The sequence below is a fragment of the Rutilus rutilus genome (genome assembly GCF_951802725.1).
Source record: "Rutilus rutilus genome assembly, chromosome: 1".
In the NCBI taxonomy this organism is placed as follows: Eukaryota; Metazoa; Chordata; class Actinopteri; order Cypriniformes; family Leuciscidae; genus Rutilus; species Rutilus rutilus.
This window is the reverse complement of record NC_140209.1, coordinates 11,191,477-11,217,857: the sequence shown is the minus strand read 5'-3', so window position 1 is coordinate 11,217,857 and position 26,381 is coordinate 11,191,477. Positions and strand designations below refer to the sequence as shown.

Below are 26,381 nucleotides of genomic sequence, written 5' to 3'. Positions count from 1 at the left end.
GTACTTACTATAGGGTTAGGGTTGGATTAGGGTTTGGTTGAGGGTTAGTTTCATGTAATTATGCATAATTTACTGTTATTACTATGGTAAGTACATGTAACATATGTAACAAGGACACTGTAAAATAAAGTGTTACGATGATCTGCTGATGATCCTGAATGGCTTGTTGAATGAGTGTTGATAGTCTGAGGCTCATCAATATTAACAGATCTGCTGAAAACACTCTTTATTTCATGACAATAGTTCCTGTTTTCACCTCATTTATTATGCTGATGTCTTCAGATCTCCTGTAAATTGACACTTAAAGCTCATTTCATTGGTGTCAACAGACTGAGGGTATTTGATGATTACAAATATGTACATTTATTTCTGTGTTTATGCTTTCAACTGTTTATCTTACCATTATTTATATTTGTAAGGATTTTCATTATTTTATTTTCGAAATTTTAAATATGGCTATATTTAAACGAAGAAGCAGAATAATGTTAGGGTGAACAATACAATGGATTTGTGAATTAGCACCAGTTACTTTACAATAGACAGACAGACATAAATTTGTAGATGTGTCAATTATTATTAAAAAAAAACTCATTAAATGAGAAATTTTTGATTTTGGCAGATCAGCTCCTCCCACTACAGTCACATCATCAGTGAAGCTCCTCCCACAGCAATCACATCATCAGTGAAGCTCCTCCCACAGCAATTCTCCAATAAATGCTGTAAATTCCCATCAGCTACAAGTGAAGACGAGCATCAGAGCATCAGGAAGAGCTGAAATCTGCAAAGACTGAGTTTATTAAAGAGGACAGTGAGAACATGAGTGATCCAGAACCCTGCAGAATGAAACACACTGAAGATCCTGAAGAACAAAGAGGTTGGTGTTTATTCTTCAAGCAGTTTTAGATTTAGATTTGTTGTAATAAGAAAAATCTTCACAGCTGTTGAATAATTTAGCTGTAGCAATAAATAATAAGGGACACTTTCTATGAACTGGGGAAATAAAATCCAGACAAAATGTACGTTAGATAATTGCATAGGTGATCAAAGATATTTAATTGTTCTCCCCATAGAAACATGGGATTTGTGCCTATAATATTTTTTAAATAATAATTGTAAGATCAATGTACCTCATTCATGTAAAGTTGCAAGGATGTATACTTAATAAAAATGCATCAACATTGTCTAAGATTTTTTTAAAATAGAAATGGCCTAATGTCCACTGTTGCATCAGGGTTCACCTTTATGTCCTTCACTTTTCTCATTTAATTTTTTTTTTTTTTTTTTTGAGTTAGTGAAAATGAATTGTGTTTACCTTTATTTCAGATTTGATTGAAGAAAATGAGGAGAATGAAGAATTGAGTGAAGTTGAGGAGAAAAATAATGTTAAAACTGGAGAAAAACCTTTGAGTCACTTTCAAACCAAACAGAAAGATTTAAAGAAAAGAAGAGCCAAGAAATCGTCCACCTGCACTCAGTGTGGAAAGAGTTTTACAAGCAAACGTAATCTTGAGCGTCACATGAGGATCCACACGGGAGAGAAACCTTACAAGTGTTCACACTGTGACAAGAGATTCATCCAGTCAACATCTCTGAAAACACATGAGAGGATCCACACTGGAGAAAAACCTTACAAGTGTTCACACTGTGACAAGAGATTCAATCAGTCGATATCTCTGAGAAGACATCAGAGGAACCACACTGGAGAGAAACCGCACACGTGTGATCAGTGTGGATCGAGTTTCACAGATAAAGCATATCTTACGGGTCACATGAGAGTTCACACTGGAGAGAGACCGTTCATTTGTGATCAGTGTGGAAAGAGCTTCACTAAATCAACACACCTTAAGGAACACATAAACATCCACACTGGAGAGAAGCTGTACACATGTGATCAATGTGGCAAAACTTTTTTGTTGAATTCAATCCTGAAGTCACACCTGACAGTTCATACGAAGGAGAAGCCGCATTCATGTTCTGAGTGTGGAAAGAGTTTTTCACTGCGGCACAATTTACGAAGACATGAGAAAATTCACACTGGTGTGAGAGAGTACATGTGCTTTGAGTGTGAGAAGACTTTTACTACAGCGGGCAATTTAAAACTGCACCGGATTATTCACACTGGAGAAAAGCCGTATCCCTGCACTGCATGTGGGAAGCGTTTCAATCATCCATCTTCTCTATTCAAACATACAAAACACATTCACTGTCAGTAGATCCTCTTCAGATCCAGATCTTTCAGGTTTGATGCTGTGTCTTCGACAAATGTGACACAATAATGCATCAAGCAATAAAATATAATCTGGATAAATCTGTCCTAACCAGCCATAACAACTGACATGACAAAGAAACTTTATCTGAAGTTTTCACAGTGAATAAAGTTCATCTTTAAAACCAGCAGATTCAACTGTGGGATTCAGATCAACTCAAAGTTCCTCCCCAAAGAAAAATGTCAAAAAGTTTAATCTTGTATAGGCTATCATTTTGCTTCATGATATACATTATTTTGTTGTGCGTGCTTATGAGTTTCATATATTATGGTCACTTGTCTAATAATCCAAATGCATCTCAGTATTTTGCTTACTCTTTCATGAAGGAAAGTAAAACCTTAAGCTGAAGAAGAGGCTGTAACACACAATTTATTTTTATTTTGTTCTTTATTTGTTGTTTTTAAAATGATAATTATTCTTCCATTTATGATTTATTTAGAAATCCCAGATGCAAAATATAATATCATACCATCATGATATTACTGTCATAATATCTGAAAACCATGAAGTATTATATTTGCGGGTTCTCTGTTTTTAATTACTCAATGCTTTTAATTGCCTAATAAACTATACTTTACTCCACACATGACTGAGATAGAATGAGACGGCTGTTTGTCTACATTAGTCACCCTTATTATTAAGGTTATTTGTGTTTTGTGTGTTGTTGTCTTAACCTGTACAGGCTGGATAGCTTCAACTTATGGGGATATGATGTGTTGAACTAATATACATTTTTTAAAAAAAAATTTTTCTGGTGTTTTTACCTTTTATTAGAAAAAGACTAAGAAAGCATAGGAAACTAGTCTGAGCAACCGGATCGTCCGGCTGGAATGAGAGGTAGAGCTGTGTGTCATCAGCGTAGCAGTGAGAGGAAAAACATGTTTCTGAATCACAGATCCTTGTGATGACATGTAGATGGAGAAGAGAAGTGGTCCCATCACTGAGCCCTGAGGCACTTCAGTAGCTAGATGAAAGCAGTGATAGAAAAAAACATGTTTCTGAAGCACAGATCTTAGACACCTCACCCCTCCACGATACCCTAAAGGACCTACCTGAGAGGTAAGACTTGAACCATTGGAGTGCGGTTCCCGGTTCACAATAAGTTAACATGAACAGCATTTATCAATTTTTGTTAATATTAATTTCAACATTTACATTATTAAAATTAAAGGTTGTATTTGTTAACATTAGTTAATGCACTGTGAACTAGCTTGAACAAACAATGAACAGCTGAAGTTTAACATTAACAAAGATGAATAAATACTATAATAATGTATTGCTCATTGTTTTTGTCATTGTTATTAACTAATGTTAACTAATAAACGTTATTGTAAAGTGTTACCATAAAAATTAATATTTGTCTATAATTGACAAGTTTGTCTGACTGATGAATCTCTTGTTGATGACGTTCAGAATCATGTGTTTGTAATCACTGTTAACTCTTATTTTCTCATTAGTATTCTGATGACATTGTTAATTTTGTATACAAATTAGTATATCATAAACATGTCATCTCTGTACTTTTTGAAATAAAAAAGTGCTTGCTTCCTCATCATGCATCACATGAAAAAAAAGGAGTAAAATGAGTCTCTGATCCAAAACCCACAACAGATGGCGCTAATTCGAGCCGCCAATAAACAAGTAGAAGAAGAAAAAGAAGAAGAAGAAGAGTCTTCTGGGGTGAGGAGAGCAGTTTGCGGTATTTCTCATATTTACTCAACCATCACACACACTTTATACAGTTTGATTAAGCGACAGACTCATTTCTGTAGTGTTTTCATCGATCACAGCGATACTTGTGCGTCTTTTCTGGCGTCTTCCTTCTGAAATAAACATTTAGTGCAGCAGCAGCGAGCATGAGGAGAAAATGTTGAGTTCATTCAGACCTGAGCGATTTTGTGTTCATTTGTGTGATTGTCTCGATGTTTGTGTGAGAACTGTTACTGAATGTCAAGTTAAGAGTTAAAGTTTGAGGTGGTCTGTGAGGGGAATTGATGCTGCTGCTGTTTTATTTTATCTTTAACAAATCAAAGTGGTTACTTACTTAATATACTGGAACAGATACTGCTAAATACTTCACATTGAGCTTAATGAGTTTTTTAGGATCCGATATTGGTATTATGCTGCTGTAGTTATTTATTTAGTTTTTTTTTTTTTTTTTTTTTTTTTTGTCAGATGATAAGCAACAGTATTTTATTTCAATAGAGCAGTTTTACAGGCTTTTATCATGTATCCTGACTCAAATAATGTGTTTCTAACAGCAAACACTCAGAATAAAGTGAGATGATCTGCTGATGATCCTGAATGGCTTGTTGAATGAGTGTTGATAGTCTGAGGCTCATCAATATTAACAGATCTGCTGAAAACACTCTTTATTTCATGACAATAGTTCCTGTTTTCACCTCATTTATTATGCTGATGTCTGCAGATCTCCTGTACATTGACACAAATACAGTCTGTTGACACCAAATGAGCTTTAAGGTTAGCCATAAAATAAGATACATTCGCATCAGTTACTTTACTTCAGACAGACGTGCTTAGATGTGATATTTAGTATAAAAACAAATTCAGGAACAGATATTATGTTTTATTTTGTCTGATCAGCTCCTCCAACAGCATTTCTCCAATAAATGCTGTAATTTCCCATCAGCTACAAGTGAAGTCGAGCATCAGAGCATCAGGAAGAGCTGAAATCTGCAAAGACTGAGTTTATTAAAGAGGACAGTGAGAACATGAGTGATCCAGAACCCTGCAGAATGAAACACACTGAAGATCCTGAAGAAAAAAGAGGTTGGTGTTTATTCTTCATTCATTCATGATGCTGAAGAACATTCATGCTAGAAAAATTCAAGCACATTTAGATAAACAGTTAAACAATGAAATGGTACAGAATGTTTTTTGTTTGTTTTCAACAAATGGTGAGTAAAAGGAGGTTTGAGAAACTTAAGCAAAACCAGTAGGGATGTCCCGATACCACTTTTTGCAGAACGAGTCCGATACCGATACTGTAATTTTTGGTACTCGCCGATACCGATACCGTAACCGATACCTGAATTTTCACTGCATTTGTAATTTTTAAATGTATTAGTAGATAAACCAAAAGATTATAAATCATATAAGTTGGCTTAATTTGTTCATCAAATATATATATTTCTTTCAGTTATTTTCATGCTTAATTAAGCCTGCTAAAATGCATATGAGCTTCTGTAAGCCATATTTTATCTTTCATTTAATAGCACAGCACATATTTAGAGCTGCTTCAGCAGGGCTCAGTGCTGAGGACTGGGTCAGCGGTCCAAATGTTTGTCAAAACCAGTGAAATATCAATTATTTAATCCAATTTTGATACTACAACAAAAACTAGCAGCCTAATTAATGTGAATTTAAAACAAGTAAGCAGTCAGTAACAAAATAAGAACAAACAATTGAATTACAAATAGGACAAATATATACAATAGAACAAAGAAAGGCTACAAATGAAATAAACAGTGTTTTTAGAGTTTTTCGGGTAGATCTAACAGGTACAGAAATTTGAATAAAGTAATCAAATGTGAAAAAAGCATATTCATTACTGTATGAATTATATATAGATGGATATTTAGATGGGTAGCCTATTTAGTCAAGAGCAGTGAGTAATTTCTTTGTCCTTTGTTTGATTAACATTAAAACACAGAAGCAGGTTTATCAAACTGCTGCCCCTTTAAGACCGAGCGCACGGACCGCATTTGAACACGGCTACGTTCATTTGAGATATAACCGACTTTGTTTACTATAGGATACTCACCAAGACGGGCGTTATTACATAGTTGTGTGTGAATTCGTCCGTACAAGCGCAAGACGTGAAAGACAATTTAATTCAGTATTCGCGCGCTGAGACGCCGGTTTGCGGGGCGCGCGCTTCGGATGTTTGCATTCATGAAACTTCTTGACCTCTGCACACGTCCTGTAATAATGTAGGGAACCACTCGTTATACTTCAGTCAGGTAACAGTTCATGTTTTACTTTACTTGCATATACGATTTAGTTTTCATCCAAATAACATGTGCTGAGTGAACGATCAGCAATCAAGAGCATTCAACAGAAGTGCGTGCGCTCTCTCTCTCTCTCTCTCGTCAGTTAAGGTGTTTCCCCTAGGTTTACAGGTTTGGGGGGGGGGGGGGGGGGGTTGGTTGGTTGGTTTGGGGAAAATTGACACAGACGCTATCTATCTATCTCTATCTATCTATCTGTCACATAAATTTGTTGTCTGGGAGGGTAATGGTTTGTAAAAGTTAAAAAATGTTAACATAAGATATCTCTTTAAAAAAATAAATAAACATATTTAAATCTTTTTAAAATTGACTTTTGCAAATAACCTTTGTTCAATTTATAGAAGTATTTGTTAATATTAATGGACCAGAGCTTAAATAGTTTTATTTTTTAACTAACAACTAAAAAAAGATTTATAAATACTAACCAATATATATATAAATTTTAAATGGGCTTTTTTTTATGAGAAGTTTTTATTTCTATGATGCATTTATTGGAGAGAATAATCCTGTCAGACGCACCACTGCTGTGAACGCGCGTTCACGTAAACACAATTTAAACAATGTATTATTCAATACATTACTTCTATATAATTATATATTAAGTTGCTCAAGCAAGTGGTAAAATATTTAACCATGTACTTATATTAAAATCTTTTGTATTTAAATTTTAATACAATAAATGATGAATGAATAAATCTTGCATGTCACAAAGAACTTGTTTTTCCACCTCCACGAATAAGACGAGTGTTGTTCATTATGTCGCCTTGTTGAGGTAAATTGTAGTTTTCCTTGCTTTAACTCAGTCTTAAAGTGAAAAAAGTAGTAATTAATTAAATAAATTTATGGTGAGATTACTACATTTTATTTAATTAATCGCACTTATGGTGAAATTACTACATTTTCAGGTCAATCGGTGTTCATTTTGACCACGAAACATGCGCTGTCACTTTAATTCAGCGTTTGCAGCACAGCAGAAATAGACTCGGTGCAGAAACGATCTCTGCACTGCTGTATACGCACCGCAACTGGAACAGATCGATCATCGACGGACTGCATCCTCGTGCAGTGTGAAAGCTCTGTTTACATGGGTACGGAAAAAAAATACTCACCGCAAACGAAATATATGTGAAACGGGCGTTAGACTTGGAGCAGGAGAGCTACTCTGGCTGCTACTCGCAGTAGAGCGAGTTGCCATCTTCAGTTCAGCGACACATTTCCAGCCGCGCGCTCTCTGTCCGCTAGTGCTCAACTGTACGTGACGCAAGTGTTTGTTTGTGTGTGAGTGTGCGCACTCATTGGGATAATTGTAAACACAGACAGAAAAGACATGCCATCGTGGAAATAAGATAAATAACATATTACTTAAGGGCCATTTAGGTTTATTTTAATTTTTATAAAATAACAAATTGTAATCTGTCGCTATAAAGAAAATCAAATCAAATTTACTTGACCTCCAAGGGGGGCGGGGGGAGCCGTTAGGAGGGCGGGGCGCCCCCCTTATATAATGGTAGGGGAAACACTGTAATAAGCTAAAGCTACATGCCTCGTTTAATTTCGTTGCCATTGACATCGGACTGAACAAACTTTCCACTGTTGTCTGTTTAAAGGGATGTGCTCGACCAGCTCGTGCGTCTATGACTCAGTTCACCTCGACAAAGCACTCGCGGCGGCCAGTTTCATTTCGCAAAATGTACGTGGTATCGGTGCGTGGTATCGGCGAATTTTTATGAGTACGAGTACGAGTATATGAGGACAGTATCGGCCCGATCCCCGATGCCAGTATCGGTATCGGGCCATCCCTAAAAACCAGATTTGTAGTTTCTAGTAATGTTGTGTTTGTCATTAATAGAACACAGAAGTTTGTGGGGAACACATACCGTGTGACCTCAATGTATTATTGTATTAATTGTTGTTTTGTCTCTATGTCTGTAGCACATGATTCAAACGCAACAATGTCATTGGCCGGCGCCAGAGACTGGGGCCTCCAGTAGGGATGGCCGATATATTATTACCTAGTGGACATGAAGCTGAAGCTTGAGTTTATCGATAATGGAGGAACTACCTCTACAATCTGGAACCCGTACACATATATTTTCCTTGGCATTTCAGTTATTCTCAATGAATTCACAGTGTATGTGACGCATACGTAAATGCTAGTGTGAGGCGCACGACTGGCTGTCGCTTTGCTGAGAGCGCTAGTGTTTCTCACACACTTAAAGAGAGAGTGAGGGAGTCTTTTAACGCGCAGAATTGACGTGCTGCATGTAAACGATATTCATTGTTGTGTTTTCCTGTAAAAATAAGTTCAGTTGGAATTGAATCAGCCTTTTTGAGCAAGCAGAAACTAAAGTGCAAAAAACAGACGTGATTGATATTCGTCACTGATATCGTTATGGCAATAAATAGCAGAAAATATCGTGATATAGTTTAAAGTCCATATCGCCCTTCCCTAGATGCAATTGCCCCCTACGAGCCTTTAAATTAAAGCATTGCTAGACCTCCTCCTGCTATAGAGAGTTGTCCGCTGGGATAAGCTGTCTTTAATACTGAGCGTAGTTTGGCCTCTTCTTGTTCTCTTCTTGTTCTCCTCTGTTGCTGCGTCATCTTAACACAGTTAATATCCTCCACATTTCATTTTAATTGTATTTCCTACCTATTGGAGATCAGAGCGCAAACATCATCGCACACCTGCAGGTGATGGGTGTGTGGGAAAAAAAGACCATGTAGGTAGGTCAAGTAAAATAAAAAACAAAGAACTCTCGCACACTATCCGTACTTGCAAAAAAGTATCAAAAATTCTTTATTGGCAACGTTTCGTTCTCATGACCTTTATCAGGCACATACACACATTACAAACTCAATCACATTTAAAGCTACACTGTGTAAATTTTTTTGTTGATTCTTAGCAAAAAACACTTAGTTCTTTAAAAAATATATGTGCTCATTAATGTATATTTACTTCTTTCAAGTAATAAAGTATTCTCGTAAGTTTATAATCTGCCTTTGAAAGTACATACGGGTGAGGGGTTCGAATACCGGTCGCCATGTTTCCCCTCCATCTTGAAACTACATTAGCCAAAGAGGGACATACAAGCTTCGCCTTTCACGTTTTTACACGCAGTGGCACCGTGACGAATGTGAGAGGGAGATTACTCGCGACTGCTGGCAGATTTTAAATAATACGGCCACCGTAGGAGTTAAAACGCCTTCGGAATGGGAGGAGCCAGAAAGTAATATTCAGTTGGTAGTCATATACAATTTCACCGCTAGATGGGAGTAAATCCCACACAGTGTAGCTTTAAAATAGTCACATGAACAATCAATGCAAGGATCCATCTGTATCCAATTAGGCTAAGTGATTAAATACATAATTAGCATCACCATCATAGACAGGTACAGTCAATTGTAAATAACATCAGCATTTCATAACATCACATTAAATACTGCTTCATCATTCATCCCCCTAGGTAAGTCTGAAGGGTAAAAATCCAAAACAGTTCACATCTCTGTAAGAGCAATTCAATATCACCCCCTCTAGATGGCACATTCACTTTAATGATTAAAAGATAAAAAATGAGCCGCAACTGGATAGGGGTGTAACGGTTCACAAAATTCGCGGTTTGGTTCAATGTGATACACTTGTGTCACGGTTCGGTACGTTTTCGTTTCGATACAGCAAAAAGAAAGAAATGCCAGAGAATTATTATTTTTTTTTTTTATTAAAACTAACATCATAAAGTATGATTATTATTTTATTTTTTTACTTTGAGCAATGATGGAGCTATAATAGACTCTTCTTAGGAACATATAAAACAAAACAGCTCCTTGGAAAAAATGAAATGTAGTCTAATATTGTAGTAGCTATAAACAAAGGTCTATTTTAGTTCAGATTAACATTTGAGGGCAGCAATTTTATTCATAACGTCAAAATAATACCGACGTAATGTTACTTGAAGGCATTATAGCCTACTATTCCTGCCAAACTTCCATGGTTGCAGCAGTTAGTGTTACTACAGTAAATCCATGGTGAATGTTGCTGATCTGTGGACACTGGATAGTTCATTCATGGCACAATGTTTCTTCCAGGTTTCCACATCAGCGCTGTTTGATTGTTTCTGGATCTCTTATTAGCGCTGTGTAGTAACAGTGTCGCTTGATCAAGATCGGCTCGCGCTGCACTGGTCCAAACTGATAAACGGTCCTTCAACCACACAATAACGAGTAGCTCAGTTTGTTTCGCTTGCATTACGTTTGTCATTTGATGTTGGACAATGTTGTCTCCCCGCCTACATTTGAAATAACGAAATTTTGGTCGGCAGGAAAAATGGTCCAACGAACCGTTCGGTTTGAAAATGCGTACCGAACACCGAACCGAAAGCCTCGTACCGAACGTTTTTACCGAACATGACGTTTTTCCCGCATAGGGACCAAAGGGACAGCGAATCAAATAAACAACATGAGTAGAAACACAAGTAATCACAGAATTGATTATATATTTTTTACCAGTTCTTGGGTGACAACATTTTTTATGTTTTAAATGTATTATTGCACTGAGCGCAATTCCCACAAGGATAAGTTACCATTCTGTATAGGACTAAGTAAACCCTGAGATGGCCGAGGACTAACACTCTGAAAACGAGCATGTACTAGACGATCTTTTAAATTACGACCCTGTTTATACACAATTAAATGAGGATGCTGAAAAATTTAACTCAGTTCAGGATCAGAAGACAGCAAATGCCAATGCCTTTTAAAAATATGTTTTATCGCAGAGGACTTGGGTGAATGAGTAGTAATAAAAGTGAAAGAATGCTTTTTTACCTTTTTTGTCTTCTTTTTTAACAACTCATAACGTGTCTTTTGAAATGATGTATTAAATGCTTCAACCCATGCTAAAGGGTAACCCCTATCTAAAAATGTATTTTTCATGATCTTCAATTTTTCAATAAAATCTGAAATTCTCCTCAATCGATAGAACTGGCTCTTAGGCAGTCCTTTCTTTAAAGAAGTTGGATGAAAACTATTGGCGAGTAAAAATGTGTTGCGATCGGAATTAGATGAGACAGAATCAATCAGAATCGTGTGTGTGTGTGTGTGTGTCGGCTCGCTGCGCTCTCTGCTCAATATTCCGCTCCGTGTTTGCGCTGCACGTTCTGCTCTGTCGTTCACGGCCCAAACGCTCCAATCATGTACCGATCACGCACTGGAAAAGTAAAGTCCACTCAAATAACGTGAAATTTCTCTGTTGTAGACTTCTGTTTGCTGAGCTGGTATAGTCATGCTGGGCAACAATGGTAAAATGCCCTGCTCTGATCACATGCTCTGATAATAATAGCTTTGTATGACTATACTTTATCTTGATAATTAGTTAAAAAATAAATCTCTTAAATCTGAACTGAATGAAGAATAATATATTGATATATTGATATAATATTTTTAAAAAGGGCTATTTTCTGTCCAATTTGTGTGGACATTTTTCTTTTTTCTTTTTTTGTGTTTAATTTAATTAGTGATTCTACGTTTAACTATTGATGATTACAAGTTTGGGGGAAATGCGATTAATCGCGATTAGTCACAGCAAATTGTGCGATTAATTCGTTAATTTTTTTTAATCTATTCCCAGCCCTAAAAATTATATGTATATTTACTTGCTATTAAAGGAACACTCCACCGTTTGTTTCATATTAAACTATGTTATTCCCTTAACTAAGATGAGTTTGATAGATACCTCTCTCGTCTCAGTGCGTGCACTCAATCACTCTGGCGTGCGACGACACTTTGATAGCACTTAGCTTAGCCCAGTTCATTCATTAGGATCCAGAAAGAGATGAAGCTAGAAGCGACCAAACACCTCCACGTTTTCCCTATTTAAATACAGTTACACGACCAAGTATGTTGACAAAATAAAACGTGGCGCTTTTCTAAGCGGGTAAAAAGGATAACTATAATGTATGGCGGAATAGCACTTGGGACTCACCAACGTGACTTTTTACTGCGCCGAGTCGAAGTGCTCTGAGCTATAGCTGCAACAGCCTGAAGTGTGTAAGGTAAGATGTAAATGGTAAACAATAAGTACCCCACATCATCTCCAGAATCCATCAGTAACTTGTAAACAAAATAAGACAATCAGCTATAAAACAGAAAATACAGCATCTCTTATTTCTGAAAGTGTAAATTACATAGAATAATAACAACAACAAAAATTATATGTATACTTACTTGCTATTAAGTGCAACAAGCATATCTGTGCCAACTGGTAAATTTGGTAACTTCAGAATAAAGATTAAGGAGTCAAAAAAATTTTTTATTACGACATTACAGTTAAATGTATTTATATTATGGCTTGCTGTGGTAAACATAAACTGTCCCATAGTCCATATTTCTGATGGGTGAAGTAAAAATAAAAATGTGGTCTATCATCTCCTATAAAATATAAAAGAACAATCTGTGCTTAATAGAGGCAGTGTATCTGGTATATCACAAGATGTACCTCTTAAAGGTAGCTTCATTGTAGCTTCAAGTTTTTTTTTTTTTTCAGAAACACAAGTATGTCCACACTTTCACTAGTGAGGGTAGATCTTGTGTCAGTGACTACGTCACCTGCCGTTGAAAAAACCCCTCTCATGTTACCAGTCTGTGTCCCAGCTCAGCGGCCTGCAGTCAGCCCAATCCCGTTACCAGTCTGTGTCCCAGCCCAGCAGTCTGCAGTCAGCACAAGTCCGTTACCAGTCTGTGGACCAGCCCAGTGGCCTGCAGTCAGCACAAACTAGCTCTCAGTCTGTGTCCCAGATCAGCGGCCTGCAGTCAGCACAATCCTGTTACCAGTCTGTGTCCCAGCTCAGCGGCCTGCAGTCAGCCCAATCCCGTTACCAGTCTGTGTCCCAGCTCAGCGGCTTGCAGTCAGCCCAATCTCGTTACCAGTCTGTGTCCCAGCCCAGCAGTCGGCAGTCAGTACAAGCCCGTTACCAGTCTGTGTCCCAGCTCAGCGGCCTGCAGTCAGTACAATCCCGTTACCAGTCTGTGTCCCAGCTCAGCGGCATGCAGTCAGCCTAATCTCGTTACCAGTCTGTGTCCCAGCCCAGCAGTCTGCAGTCAGCACAAGCCCGTTACCAGTTTGTGGACCAGTCCAGTGGCCTGCAGTCAGCACAAACCAGCTCTCAGTCTGTGTCCCAGATCAGCGGCCTGCAGTCAGCACAATCCCGTTACCAGTCTGTGTCCCAGCTCAGCGGCCTGCAGTCAGCCTAATCCTGTTACCAGTCTGTGTCTCAGCTCAGCAGTCTGCAGTCAGCACAAGCCCGTTACCAGTCTGTGGACCAGCCCAGTGATCTGTAGTCAGCACAAACCAGCTCTCAGTCTGTGTTCCAGATCAGCGGCCTGCAGTCAGCACAAGCCCTTTACCAGTCTGTAGACCAGCTCACTGGCCCGCAGTCAGCGCAAACCAGTTCTCAGTCTGTGTCCCAGATCAGTGTCTTGCAGTCAGCACAATCCCGTTACCAGTCTGTGGACCAGTCTGGCATCCAACAACCCGCCCAAGCCAGCTCACAGTCTGTGGATCAGTCTGGCATTCAACAACCCACCCAAGCCAGCTCACAGTCTGTGGACCAGTCTGGCATCCAACAACCCACCCAAGCCAGTTCACAGTCTGTGGACAAGTCTGGCATCCAACAACCAGCCTAAGCCAGCTCACAGTCTGGCATCCAACAACCCACCCAAGCCAGCTCACAGTTTGTGGATAAGTCTGGCATCCAACAACCAGCCCAAGCCAGCACACAGTCTGGCATCCAACAACTCACCCAAGCCAGCTCACAGTCTGTGGACCAGTCTGGCATCCAACAACCAGCCCAAGCCAGCTCACAATCTGTGGACGAGTCTGGCATCCAACAACCAGCCCAAGCCAGCTCACAGTCTGTGGACCAGTCTGGCATCCAACAACCAGCCCAAGCCAGCTCACAGTCTGTGGACCAGTCTGGCATCCAACAACCAGCCCAAGCCAGCTCACGATCTGTGGACCAGTCTGGCATCCAACAACCAGCCCAAGTCAGCTCACAGTTTGTTGAACTGTCAGGTAGCCTGCTGTCAGCCCAAGCCAGCTCACAGTCTGTGGACCAGTCTGGCATCCAACAACCAGCTCAAGTAAGCTCACAATCTGTGGACCAGTCTGGCATCCAACAACCAGCCCAAGCCAGCTCACAATCTGTGGACCAGTCTGGCATCCAACAACCAGCCCAAGTCAGCTCACAGTCTGTGGACCAGTCTGGCATCCAACAACTACCCCAAGTCAGCTCACAATCTGTGGACCAGTCTGGCATCCAACAACCAGCCCAAGCCAGCTCACAATCTGTGGACCAGTCTGGCATCCAACAACCAGCCCATGTCAGCTCACAGTCTGTGGACCAGTCTGGCATCCAATAACCAGCCCAAGCCAGCTCACAATCTGTGGACCAGTCTGGCATCCAACAACCAGCCCAAGTCAGTTCACAATCTGTGGACCAGTCTGGCATCCAACAACCAGCCCAAGCCAGCTCACAATCTGTGGACCAGTCTGGCATCCAACAACCAGCCCAAGCCAGCTCACAGTCTGTGGACCAGTCTGGCATTCAACAAACAGCCCAAGCCAGTTCACAGTCTGTGGACCAGCCCAGTGGTCTGCTGCCAGCACAAGCCCGTTACCAGTCTGTGTCCTGGCTAAGCAGTCTGCAATTAGCATAAGCCAGCTACCAGTCTGTGGACCAGCCCACTGGCCTGCAGTCAGCGCAAACCAGCTCTCAGTCTGTGTCCCAGCCCAGCAGTCTGCAGTCAGCACAAGCCCGTTACCAGTCTGTGGACCAGTCTGGCATCCAACAACCCGCCCAAGCCAGCTCACAGTCTGTGGATCAGTCTGGCATTCAACAACCCACCCAAGCCAGCTCACAGTCTGTGGACCATCCCAGTGGCCTGCATTTCGCACTAGCCTGTTACCAGTCTGTGGACCAGCCCACTGGCCTGCAGTTAGCGCAAACTAGCTCTCAGTCTGTGTCCCAGATCAGCAGCCTGCAGTCAGCACAATTCCGTTACCAGTCTGTGTCCCAGCCCAGTAGTCTGCAGGCAGCACAAGCCTGTTACCAGTCTGTGTCCCTGCCCAGCAGTCTGCAGTCAGCACAAGCCCGTTACCAGTCTGTGGACTAGCCCAGCATTCTGCAGTCAGCACAATCCCGTTACCAGCCTGTGTCCCGGCCCATCAGTCTGCAGTCAACATAAGCCCGTTATCAGTCTGTGGACCAGTTCAGTGGCCTGTAGTCAGCACAAGCCCGTTACCAGTCTGTGGACCAGCCCAGCAGTCTGCAGTCAGCACAAGCCCGTTACCAGTCTGTGTCCCAGCCCAGCAGTCTGCAGTCAGCACAATCCAGTTACTAGTCTGTGTCCCAGCCTAGTAGTTTGCAGTCAGCACAAGCCCGTTACCAGTCTGTGGACTAGCCCAGCATTCTGCAGTCAGCACAATCCCGTTACCAGCCTGTGTCCCGGCCCATCAGTCTGCAGTCAACACAAGCCCGTTATCAGTCTGTGGAACAGTTCAGTGGCTTGTAGTCAGCACAAGCCCGTTACCAGTCTGTGGACCAGCCCGGCAGTCTGCAGTCAGCACAATCCAGTTACCAGTCTATGTTCCGGCCCAGCAGTCTGCAGGCAGCATAAGCCCGTTACCAGTCTGTGGACCAGCCCAGCAGTCTGCAGTCAGCACAATCCAGTTACCAGTCTGTGTTCCAGCCCAGCAGTCTGCAGGCAGCACAAGCCCGTTACCAGTCTATGGACCAGCCCAGTGGCCTGCAGTCAGCATAAACCAGCTCTCAGTCTGTGTCCCAGCCCAGTAGTCTGCAGTCAGCACAATCCCGTTACCAGTCTGTGGACCAGCCCAGTGGCCTGCAGTCAGCACAAGCCCGTTACCAGTCTGTGTCCCGGCCCATCAGTCTGCAGTCAACACAAGCCCGTTACCAGTCTGTGGACTAGCCCAGCAGTCTGCAGTCAGCACAATCCAGTTACCAGTCTGTGTCCCAGATCAGCAGCCTGCAGTCAGCACAATTCTGTTACCAGTCTGTGTCCCAGCCCAGTAGTCTGCAGGCAGCAGAAGCCTGTTACCAGTCTGTGTCCCTGCCCAGCAGTCTGCAGTCAGCACAAGCCCGTTACCAGTCTGTGGACTAGCCCAGCATTCTGCAGTCAGCACAATCCCGTTACCAGCCTGTGTCCCAGCCCAGTAGTCTGCAGTCAGCACAATCCCGTTACCAGTCTGTGGACCAGCCCAGTGGCCTGCAGTCAGCACAAGCCCGTTACCAGTCTGTGTCCCGGCAGTCTCGATTCCAGGTCTTTCCTAAGCCAGAGCAGTCAAGTTACAGGTCTCTTTTCAGTCTTGGTCCCGAACCTTTGGAGCAACCCACTAAAATACCACTTCAAAACTCAGACTCATTCTGTTCGCTGGATTCACTCTGCATCAGGACCACTGAAGGACAAGGTAAAAGAAGAACAATGGGATCAGCATCGAGGGAAAAGAAGAAAAAGAAGTGTTATGTGTTTTACTCTGTATGTGGTGCTTTAATCCCCCATGCCCTTATAAGGATCCAGGATCTTACTAAAACATGGTGAAAGGTTATGGTAGGACAACAGTTCAATACACTGACTATAAATGTAATTCGAATGTAACATATTGTGTATGTACTTAATATATATTGCCGGTACGAAAAAAAAAGAAGAAAAAAAAAACCCCTCTCACTTGGGACGAAGGTGGCAGGTACTGCCAGGTAGCATTTGGCAAACTTGGCTAGATTTGGAAATATTGTTTGAATGGACTTCCACCAGCCAAGCGGGTTGGCTTCCAAAAGAAGTGCTTTCCTTGGCTATGTAGGCATATACCTCCTCCTTCCCCTTCTGCTTCAAATCAGGATGGTTCATCTGACCAGTTGCAAAGAGGGAGCCAAAGACTTCTGCCATGGCTGACTTCTTTGGAGGAGGTGGGGAGGATGATGTCTCAGACTCTGGCATCTCTGGTAAGGAAGTAGCCTGTGAAGTTAATGGCCTGTCCTGTGTTGTCTCTGTGGTCTCAGTCTGCAGTGTTATACAAGAAAGACAATGATTGGCTTTTATCAGTGAACACTGTAACAACAATATATTTGGTTAAGACATGACAGAAGTGAGGAAAAATCAATCAAATAAAAAACAACCTTAGCATTCAAGTTTCAAGTTTAATTAATTTATAAAGCACATTCTAAAACAGCCACAAGACTGACCAAAGTGCTGTACAACAAAACTAAATGCAGATCCTAAACATACACACTTTAATACACACAAATATAATATAATATACACATTTAAAAAAAAAGTGTTAAAAAATAATCAATACGCCAAAGAAAACAAATACGTTTTTAAAAGAGACTTACAAATTGTCAGGGAAGATGCATTAAATACAGTGAGGAAAATAAGTATTTGAACACCCTGCTATTTTGCAAGTTCTGCCACTTAGAAATCATGGAGGGGTCTGAAATTGTCATCGTAGGTGCATGTCCACTGTGAGAGACATAATCTAAAAAAAAAAAATCCAGAAATCACAATGTATCATTTTTTAACTATTTATTTGTATGATACAGCTGCAAATAAGTATTTGAACACCTGAGAAAATCAATGTTAATATTTGGTACAGTAGCCTTTGTTTGCAATTACAGAGGTCAAACGTTTCCTGTAGTTTTTCACCAGGTTTGCACACACTGCAGGAGGGATTTTGGCCCACTCCTCCACACAGATCTTCTCTAGATCAGTCAGGTTTCTGGGCTGTCACTGAGAAACACGGAGTTTGAGCTCCCTCCAAAGATTCTCTATTGGGTTTAGGTCTGGAGACTGGCTAGGCCACGCCAGAACCTTGATATGCTTCTTACAGAGCCACTCCTTGGTTATCCTGGCTGTGTGCTTCGGGTCATTGTCATGTTGGAAGACCCAGCCTCGACTCATCTTCAATGCTCTAACTGAGGGAAGGAGGTTGTTCCCCAAAATCTCGCAATACATGGCCCCGGTCATCCTCTCCTTAATACAGTGAAGTCGCCCTGTCCCATGTGCAGAAAAACACCCCCAAAGCATGATGCTACCACCCCCATGCTTCACAGTAGGGATGGTGTTCTTGGGATGGTACTCATCATTCTTCTTCCTCCAAACACGTTTAGTGGAATTATGACCAAAAAGTTCCATTTTGGTCTCATCTGACCACATGACTTTCTCCCATGACTGCTTTGGATCATCCAAATGGTCATTGGCAAACTTAAGACGGGCCTTGAAATGTGCTGGTTTAAGCAGGGGAACCTTCCGTGCCATGCATGATTTCAAAGCATGACGTCTTAGTGTATTACCAACAGTAACCTTGGAAACGGTGGTCCCAGCTCTTTTCAGGTCATTGCCCAGCTCCTCCCGTGTAGTTCTGGGCTGATTTCTCACCTTTCTTAGGATCATTGAGACCCCACGAGGTGAGATCTTGCATGGAGCCCCAGTCCGAGGGAGATTGACAGTCATGTTTAGCTTCTTCCATTTTCTAATGATTGCTCCAACAGTGGACCTTTTTTCACCAAGCTGCTTGGCAATTTCCCCGTAGCCCTTTCCAGCCTTGTGGAGGTGTACAATTTTGTCTCCAGTGTCTTTGGACAGCTCTTTGGTCTTGGCCATGTTAGTAGTTGGATTCTTACTGATTGTATGGGGTGGACAGGTGTCTTTATGCAGCTAACGACCTCAAACAGGTGCATCTAATTTAGAATAATAAATGGAGTGGAGGTGGACATTTTAAAGGCAGACTAACAGGTCTTTGAGGGTCAGAATTTTAGCTGATAGACAGGTGTTCAAATACTTATTTGCAGCTGTATCATACAAATAAATAGTTAAAAAATCATACATTGTGATTTCTGGATTTTTTTTTTTTTAGATTATGTCTCTCACAGTGGACATGCACCTACGATGACAATTCCAGACCCCTCCATGATTTCCAAGTGGGAGAACTTGCAAAATAGCAGGGTGTTCAAATACTTATTTTCCTCACTGTACATACCTGCTCTGTTCTGCTCACAACTTCTGTGATGAGATCTTCAAAGACGTTCTGGTGACGGGCAGGATCCAAGTGAGGGAGCGATTTGAACCTGGGGTCCAATGCAGTGCATTTATTGAAGAAATCCTGGAGATCTGGGTCAATGAATCGGATTTGCATGTTCTCTCTGATGGCATTTTTCATTTCCCTGACGAGTGGTAGGATCATTGAAACGGTGTTGTTTCTGTGCTCAAAATTGTAGTGATGGTCTTCAAAGGTTTTTATAATCTTAACTCTCTGCGAAGCTCACCTCTCTGACAGATGTGAGGCGGCCTGCTTGTTCTTTACTGACTTGTCTGTTAATGCACAGTAAATGGCAACTTGCTGTTCCAGATAGCGCTCGACCATTTCGTAGCTGGAGTTACAGCGTGTCGAAACATCATGTACGAGGCAGTGTTTTGGCAAGTCGAGGACCACCTGTTTATGCTCCAAAACATACGCAGCCGTCGTGCTACGATGAAAAAAAGTATTTTTTTTCTAATAATCTAGATACCTGGTTGACTGCCAGTGCTTTTTGTGCAGCTAAATTTAAGGTATGGGCAAAGCATGCTACATGCAGACCCAGCCCTGCTTCTCTGATGGCATTAATAACGTTTTTTGCATTGTCTGTGGTCACTGAAATAGTTGTTCCAGGCCTCTCTAGTTTCCACTCTGCCACGACCTCCATTAGCTTCTCAGCTAGGTGAGTGGTTGTGTGCTGCTCATACAGGGGACGTAGAACTGATGCTTTCATTTCCCACTCAGAGTCAATAAAATGAGCTGTCACCGTTAAATGGCTTTTGCCTCATGTACGGGATGGCATGTTGTAACGAGGTTCGAGTATGTACAGCAAATACTTGAAGCCAGGTTCCTCTACGAATGAATACGGGCGCATTGAAGATGACATGTAAATTCCGATTGCTTCAGTGAATTTTTTTTTTTTTTTTGGCCCTATTTGTATCTAAAGGCTGGTTAAGCACTGTAGGGAGGAGAAGTTTTTTTTTTTTTGTCTCGTTCTAGCGATTTGCACATCTGGGTGATGGCGTCGGATATGCGTTAGCATGTTAGATGTATTTCCACTCACATACCCAACAACTGCTGAACAACGCCGACACACAGTCCTCGTCTTATCCACCACTCTCTCGCCTGTACTACTGTAACTGACTGGGAAACCGAAGTTTTCCCAAACTTGTGATCTTAAAGAGGCCGGCAGATCCTCTAACTCTTGTGGGTCGCCACCACTCGCCATATTCGCTGCTATATCTGACTCACTCACTGGACCGTCGACCTGACAAAAAACTGCATAGTGCAACATAGGCGGAGCTCGGCTGCATAGGCGCCAATCAGAGTGGGGGCGGGGCTAAAGATTAGCTGTCCCTAAAGAACCTGCGTATCTAACAGTAGCTCTGCATTACATTCATTAATTTGCACACAAGTTTTTTTTTATTTTCATAACGTGTATTCTCCGTGTAAATTCAAGCACTGAACCGTGACGCCCGTACCATTTCAGTTCAATACGAATACATGTACCGTTCCACCCCTACAGGCCAAAAGTTTGGACACACCTTCTCATTCAATGCGTTTCCTTTATTTTCATGACTATTTACATTGTAGATTCTCACTGAAGGCATCAAAACTATGAATGAACACATGTGGAATTATGTACTTAACAAAAAAGTGTGAAATAACTGAAAACATGTCTTATATTCTAGTTTCTTCAAAGTAGCCACCCTTTGCTCTGATTACTGCTTTGCACACTCTTGGCATTCTCTTGATGAGCTTTAAGAGGTAGTCACCTGTCTTGAAGGAGTTCCCAGAGATGCTTAGCACTTGTTGACCCTTTTGCCTTCACTCTGCGGTCCAGCTCACCCCAAACCATCTCGATTGGGTTCAGGTCCGGTGACTGTGGAGGCCAGGTCATCTGGCGCAGCACTCCATCACTCTCCTTCTTGGTCAAATAGCCTTTACATAGCCTGGAGGTGTGTTTGGCGTCATTGTCCTGTTATAAAATAAATGATGGTCCAACTAAACTCAATCCGGATGGGATGGCATGTCGCTGCAGGATGCTATGGTAGCCATGCTGGTTCAGTATGCCTTCAATTTTGAATAAATCCCCAACAGTGTCACCAGCAAAGCACCCCCACACCATCACACCTCCTCCTCCATGCTTCACGGTGGGAACCAGGCATGTAGAATCCATCCATTCACCTTTTCTGCGTTGCACAAAGACTTGGCGGTTGGAACCAAAGATCTCAAATTTGGACTCATCAGACCAAAGCACAGATTTCCACTGGTCTAATGTCCATTCCTTGTGTTTCTTGACCCAAACAAATCTCATCTGCTTGTTGCCTCTCCTTACCAGTGGTTTCCTAGCAGCTATTTGACCATGAAGGCCTGATTCGCACAGTCTCATCTTAACAGTTGTTCTAGAGATGTGTCTGCTGCTAGAACTCTGTGTGGCATTCATCTGGTCTCTAATCTGAGCTGCTGTTAACTTGCGATTTCTGAGGCTGGTGACTCGGATAAACTTATCCTCAGCTGCAGAGGTGACTGGTGCCATAATTATGGCAGTATTCTCTATTCTTTAATGTTAATATTACATTAGGTAATTGTGTTGTTGTTCAATTAAAATTGTAGTTCTCACTACAGAAATATTGGATATGTGCCTATAATTGTCACGGACTGGGTTGAAAGGAGCGAGGACTCAAGTGCAGAAAACAAATGGGTATTTATTAACAAAAGAAATAAAACAACACTACAAACAAAAACTCACCGTGGGGGAGAACAGGACAGACATCGGCAGGAACAGGAAACACAAGGGAACTTAGACAACGATCCAGCACAGGACTGTAAACACAGGGAGACTAAATAGGAAGCAAACAAAAGAGGGTAACGAGAAAGGCAGGTGGGGCAAATTAATCAATAATCAGGTAACAAGATGGGAGGGTTTAGACAATAGACTGGAGAGCACATGGCACAAGGAAATACATGACAAGCCATGTGCTCACAACAAACCAGACTATACCCAATGCATGACAGACTGGGAATGCCAGAGCTCTGTCACCAACCCAAGATGTAACCCAAACAGAAGTGACAGAACTCTGACAATAATGTTCAATAACTGGAAGATTTACCAAAAATGACTTTTTTTTTTAATCCCTTTCATTTCAGAACTAATGGAAGTGAAGGAGGAAAATGAAGAACTGAGTGAAGTGGAGGAGGAACATGTTAAACCTGGGAAAAAACCTTTGAGTCGCTCAAAGACTAAAATGACATCTTTAAAGAAAAGAGACAATAAATCTTTCACCTGCACTCATTGTGGAAAGAGTTTCGTAAATAAACAAAGTCTTGAGATTCACATGAGAATCCACACCGGAGAGAAGCCGTTCTCATGTGATCAGTGCGGGAAGAGCTTTGCATACAAACAAAGTCTTGAGCTTCACATGAGTGTTCACACTGGAGAGAAGCCACATGCATGCGATCAATGTGGGAAGAGTTTCTTGCGATCTTCTCTACTTAAGAAACACATGAGAGTTCACACTGGAGAGAAGCCGTTCACATGTGATCAGTGTGGGAAGAGGTTTCCATACAGAGAAAGTCTTATTGTTCACATGAGGAGACACACTGGAGAGAAGCTGTTCACTTGTAATTGCTGTGAAAAGAGATTCTCAAGCAAACAACAACTAGAGGTTCACATGAGAGTTCATACTGGAGAGAAACCGTTCACATGCACTCAGTGTGGGAAGAGTTTCACACACAGAGAAAATCTTAAAGTTCACATGAGGATCCACACTGGAGAAAGACCGTTCACATGTGATCACTGCGGGAAGAGTTTCACACAATTGGTACAACTTAAAGGGCACAGGAATATCCACACCGGAGAGAAGCCGTACACATGTAATCAGTGTGGGAAAACGTTTATGTGGGCATTAGCCCTGAAGACACACCTGACGGTTCATACGAAGGAGAAGCCACATTCATGTTCTGTGTGTGGGAAGAGTTTTTCACTGCTGCCATATTTACATAGACATGAGAAAATTCACACTGGTGTAAGAGATCATGTGTGCTTTGAGTGTGGGAAGTCTTTTATTTCAGTGGCCTTTTTAAAACTGCACCAGAGAATTCACACTGGAGAAAAACCTTACAAGTGTTCACACTGTGAAAAGAGATTCAGTCAACCATCATCTCTGAAAAAACATGAGAGGATCCACAGCGGAGAGAAGCCGCACACGTGTGATCAGTGTGGAAAGAGTTTCTCTGTTAAAGCTCAACTAAAGCTACACATGAGGATCCACACTGGAGAACGACCTTATGAGTGTTCACACTGTGACAAGAGATTCAGTGTGTCAACAACTCTGAAAACACATGAGAGGATCCACACTGGAGAGAAACCTTACAAGTGTTCACACTGCGGCAAGAGATTCAGTCAGCCAACACATCTGAAAACACATGAGAGGATCCACACTGGAGAGAAGCCGCACACATGTGATCAGTGCGGGATGAGTTTCGCTATTAAACGCAACCTGGAGCAACACATTAAGATCCACACTGGAGAAAAACCTTACAAGTGTTCACTCTGTGACAAGAGATTCAATCAGTCATCAACTCTGAAAAAACATGAAAGGACCCACAGCAGAGAGAAGTCGCACACGTGTGATCAGTGCGGGACGAGTTTCTCTTTTAAAAGTCACCTGAAGCTACACATGAAGATCCATACAGTGGAGAAACCACTTAAACAGTCTGAGATATCACAGTAAGTAGTTCATCTTTATGTACTGAGCAACAAAGTAGTTTCCTTACAGCCATGGTGAGCGTTAGGACATTTTGTTGTTTTGATTGGTATCTGCTTGGAAAGATTTTCATTATTATAAGTATCTCATTATGAGGTGCAAGCAGGGCCCAAAACTAACTTTTTGTCACACCTGTCAATGGCCGGTGACTTAAAAAATGAACATGCCAAATAATCTTTTACCAGCCATGACAGAATAACAGGCAGTTATGACACTTTTTTTAAATTTTTTTTTTTTATTCATAATTTTCTATTCCAATGTGATACCTCAGCTAAAACTACTAGCTTAACTTATATAAATGTAATAGCCAACATTTTAAAAGACAAGTAAACAGTCAGTATTAAAATAAGAACAAAATCAAATTACAAGCAAAAGTACAAATAAATGCAATACAACAAAGATACAAATTAAATAAAGGGGTGGTATAATGCCCTTTTCACAAGATGTAAAATAAGTCTCTGATGTCCCTAGAGGTTTTAGCTCAAAATACCCCACAGATATTTTTATATAGCATGTTCAAATAGTCGATTTTTGAGGGTGAGCAAAAACACACCGTTTTTGTGCCTGTCCCTTTAAATGCAAATGAGCTGCTGCTCCTGGCACAGAGGGCGGAGCTTCAACAGCTTGTGTCCTTTTACCTCACACAGACATGCACTGACAATTTCAAAAAACTTTTAGCCTTTTATGTTTAAACCAGATTGTGGGATCTGTCTGTGGTCCTCAGCCCCTTTTGATCCTATAGGTAGAATTGATTTAAAGCTCCTTTCGCTAAAGACTGCATTATTATTGGCTCTTTCAACTGTGAGGCGGGTAAGTGAACTTCATGCTTAGTTGGTTCATAACTCCTGTATTCAGTTCTCAAAACCAATCCAGTGTTTGTGCCTAAAGTAAGCTAAATTAAGTCTGATCTAGCCTGTCAACAGGTGTTTTCACGTCACATTTTAGTATCGCCTCAGCTCGCTCAGAACCTCGCCGGAGGTGGTACGAAAAAAAGTACCTGAAAGCAGGTACAGGTACAACTTTTACACAGTGGAAAACCAAACAAAGCCGAGTTGAGGCGAGGCGAGCTGGTACTGTGTAGTGGAAAAGTGCCATATGAATAGAAACAGTGGAGACATTCATGCTGGGCTGAAATATTCACCCACTAATTAAGCAATGCTTTTATTCTTAAGAGAAAATTTCTTTTATTTTCTTTAGTCTTTAAAGAAATGTGCTGACCAATAAGATATAAACTTTGAGCTGCTGCAAAATACACATTTAAGACCATTTGGTGGCATTAGTGAAAGCAGCATTAAGCATTACAATTACTTTAAATGAAACATTAGCATTTCATGAACACTTTGAACTACTCGAGTAATCCATGATTAGTCAATTGTGTCAAGACATTTGCATTTATTGCTTTGGCAGACATTTTTACGATGGCTGAACGTTTGCATGTATCACCCTCTGTTGAACAGGCGTGAATTTGCTTTTCCTTCAGTCCAACACACATTTGTGTAAAGTTCGGTGTGAAAAGATGGTCTGTCAACAAATTCTCACATTTTTGCCTAGAGGCCAATTAGCTTGTGTTGTGAAAATAGAGTTTCATGACCAAACTAGTGATTTATAACACAAATCATCTTCATGACATTAAAATAGATCATAATCGAGCACAGCAGTTGTTGACCAGATTTAATGGGATGAAAATTAATATTGAACTCATTAGTGATCTTGACATTAGGCTTGACTTTTCATTTCACGTTTGTCTCTCATTTGAAATCTCACTTGATTTAATGTTTCTTTTAGATCTGATGGACGTGAATGAGAAAGGAAAAACAGAAGCTAAAAATGCTGTCTGTAAATCAAGTCTGAAGATTCACATGAGAGTTCACACTGGGAAGAAGCGGCTCAGGCTTTCGCTCTGAAATCACTTCTGCTTCTCATTCTGAAGAAAGACCATTGCTGGAAGTCCTTTACTACAGAAGAAGATGAACTGAAAAAGTGCCAGAAAATTCACAAAAAAAAAAAAAAAAAACACATGCACACATGACTGACACTGAATGAGATTGCTGTGTCAACATTATTAACAGTTTCACCCTTGATATCCAGTATCATATATACATTTCAAAGAGTTTGTTCTAGTCAGTTTGATGTTTCATTCACATCATGAGGCTTCATGAAGTCAGAATAGTTACTCTGAACTTTAAACAACACACAGTATTCACAAAATAAACTGAAATGATTTCTGTCTTTA

General features: G+C 41.0%; 1 protein-coding gene across 6 annotated transcripts; it reads left to right on the top strand.

Moving 5' to 3' along the window:
- The first annotated feature begins 668 nt into the window (after positions 1–668).
- On the top strand, positions 669–26,381 carry LOC311298328 (uncharacterized protein). Of its 6 annotated transcripts, none has more exons than XM_084421150.1 (4): positions 3,815–3,947; positions 4,918–5,057; positions 22,530–24,111; positions 25,934–26,381. In XM_084421150.1, the coding sequence occupies exons 2-4, from the start codon at positions 5,000–5,002 to the stop codon at positions 25,950–25,952; spliced, it is 1,659 nt and encodes a 552-aa protein (XP_084277276.1). In that variant the 5' UTR covers positions 3,815–3,947; positions 4,918–4,999; the 3' UTR covers positions 25,953–26,381. The 6 variants fall into 6 exon arrangements, with proteins under 6 accessions (XP_084277275.1, XP_084277276.1, XP_084277272.1 ...); XM_084421146.1 differs by having other exon boundaries at positions 3,815–3,966; XM_084421145.1 differs by having other exon boundaries at positions 3,815–3,966; positions 4,872–5,057.

Bases quoted from the DNA above. Each gene is read 5' to 3' on its own strand.
- LOC311298328 (XM_084421149.1), top strand. From the start codon at position 817: ATGAGTGATCCAGAACCCTGCAGAATGAAACACACTGAAGATCCTGAA. The intron at 875-22,529 runs GTTGGTGTTTAT...CTTTCATTTCAG, and splicing joins AGATCCTGAAGAACAAAGAG to AACTAATGGAAGTGAAGGAG.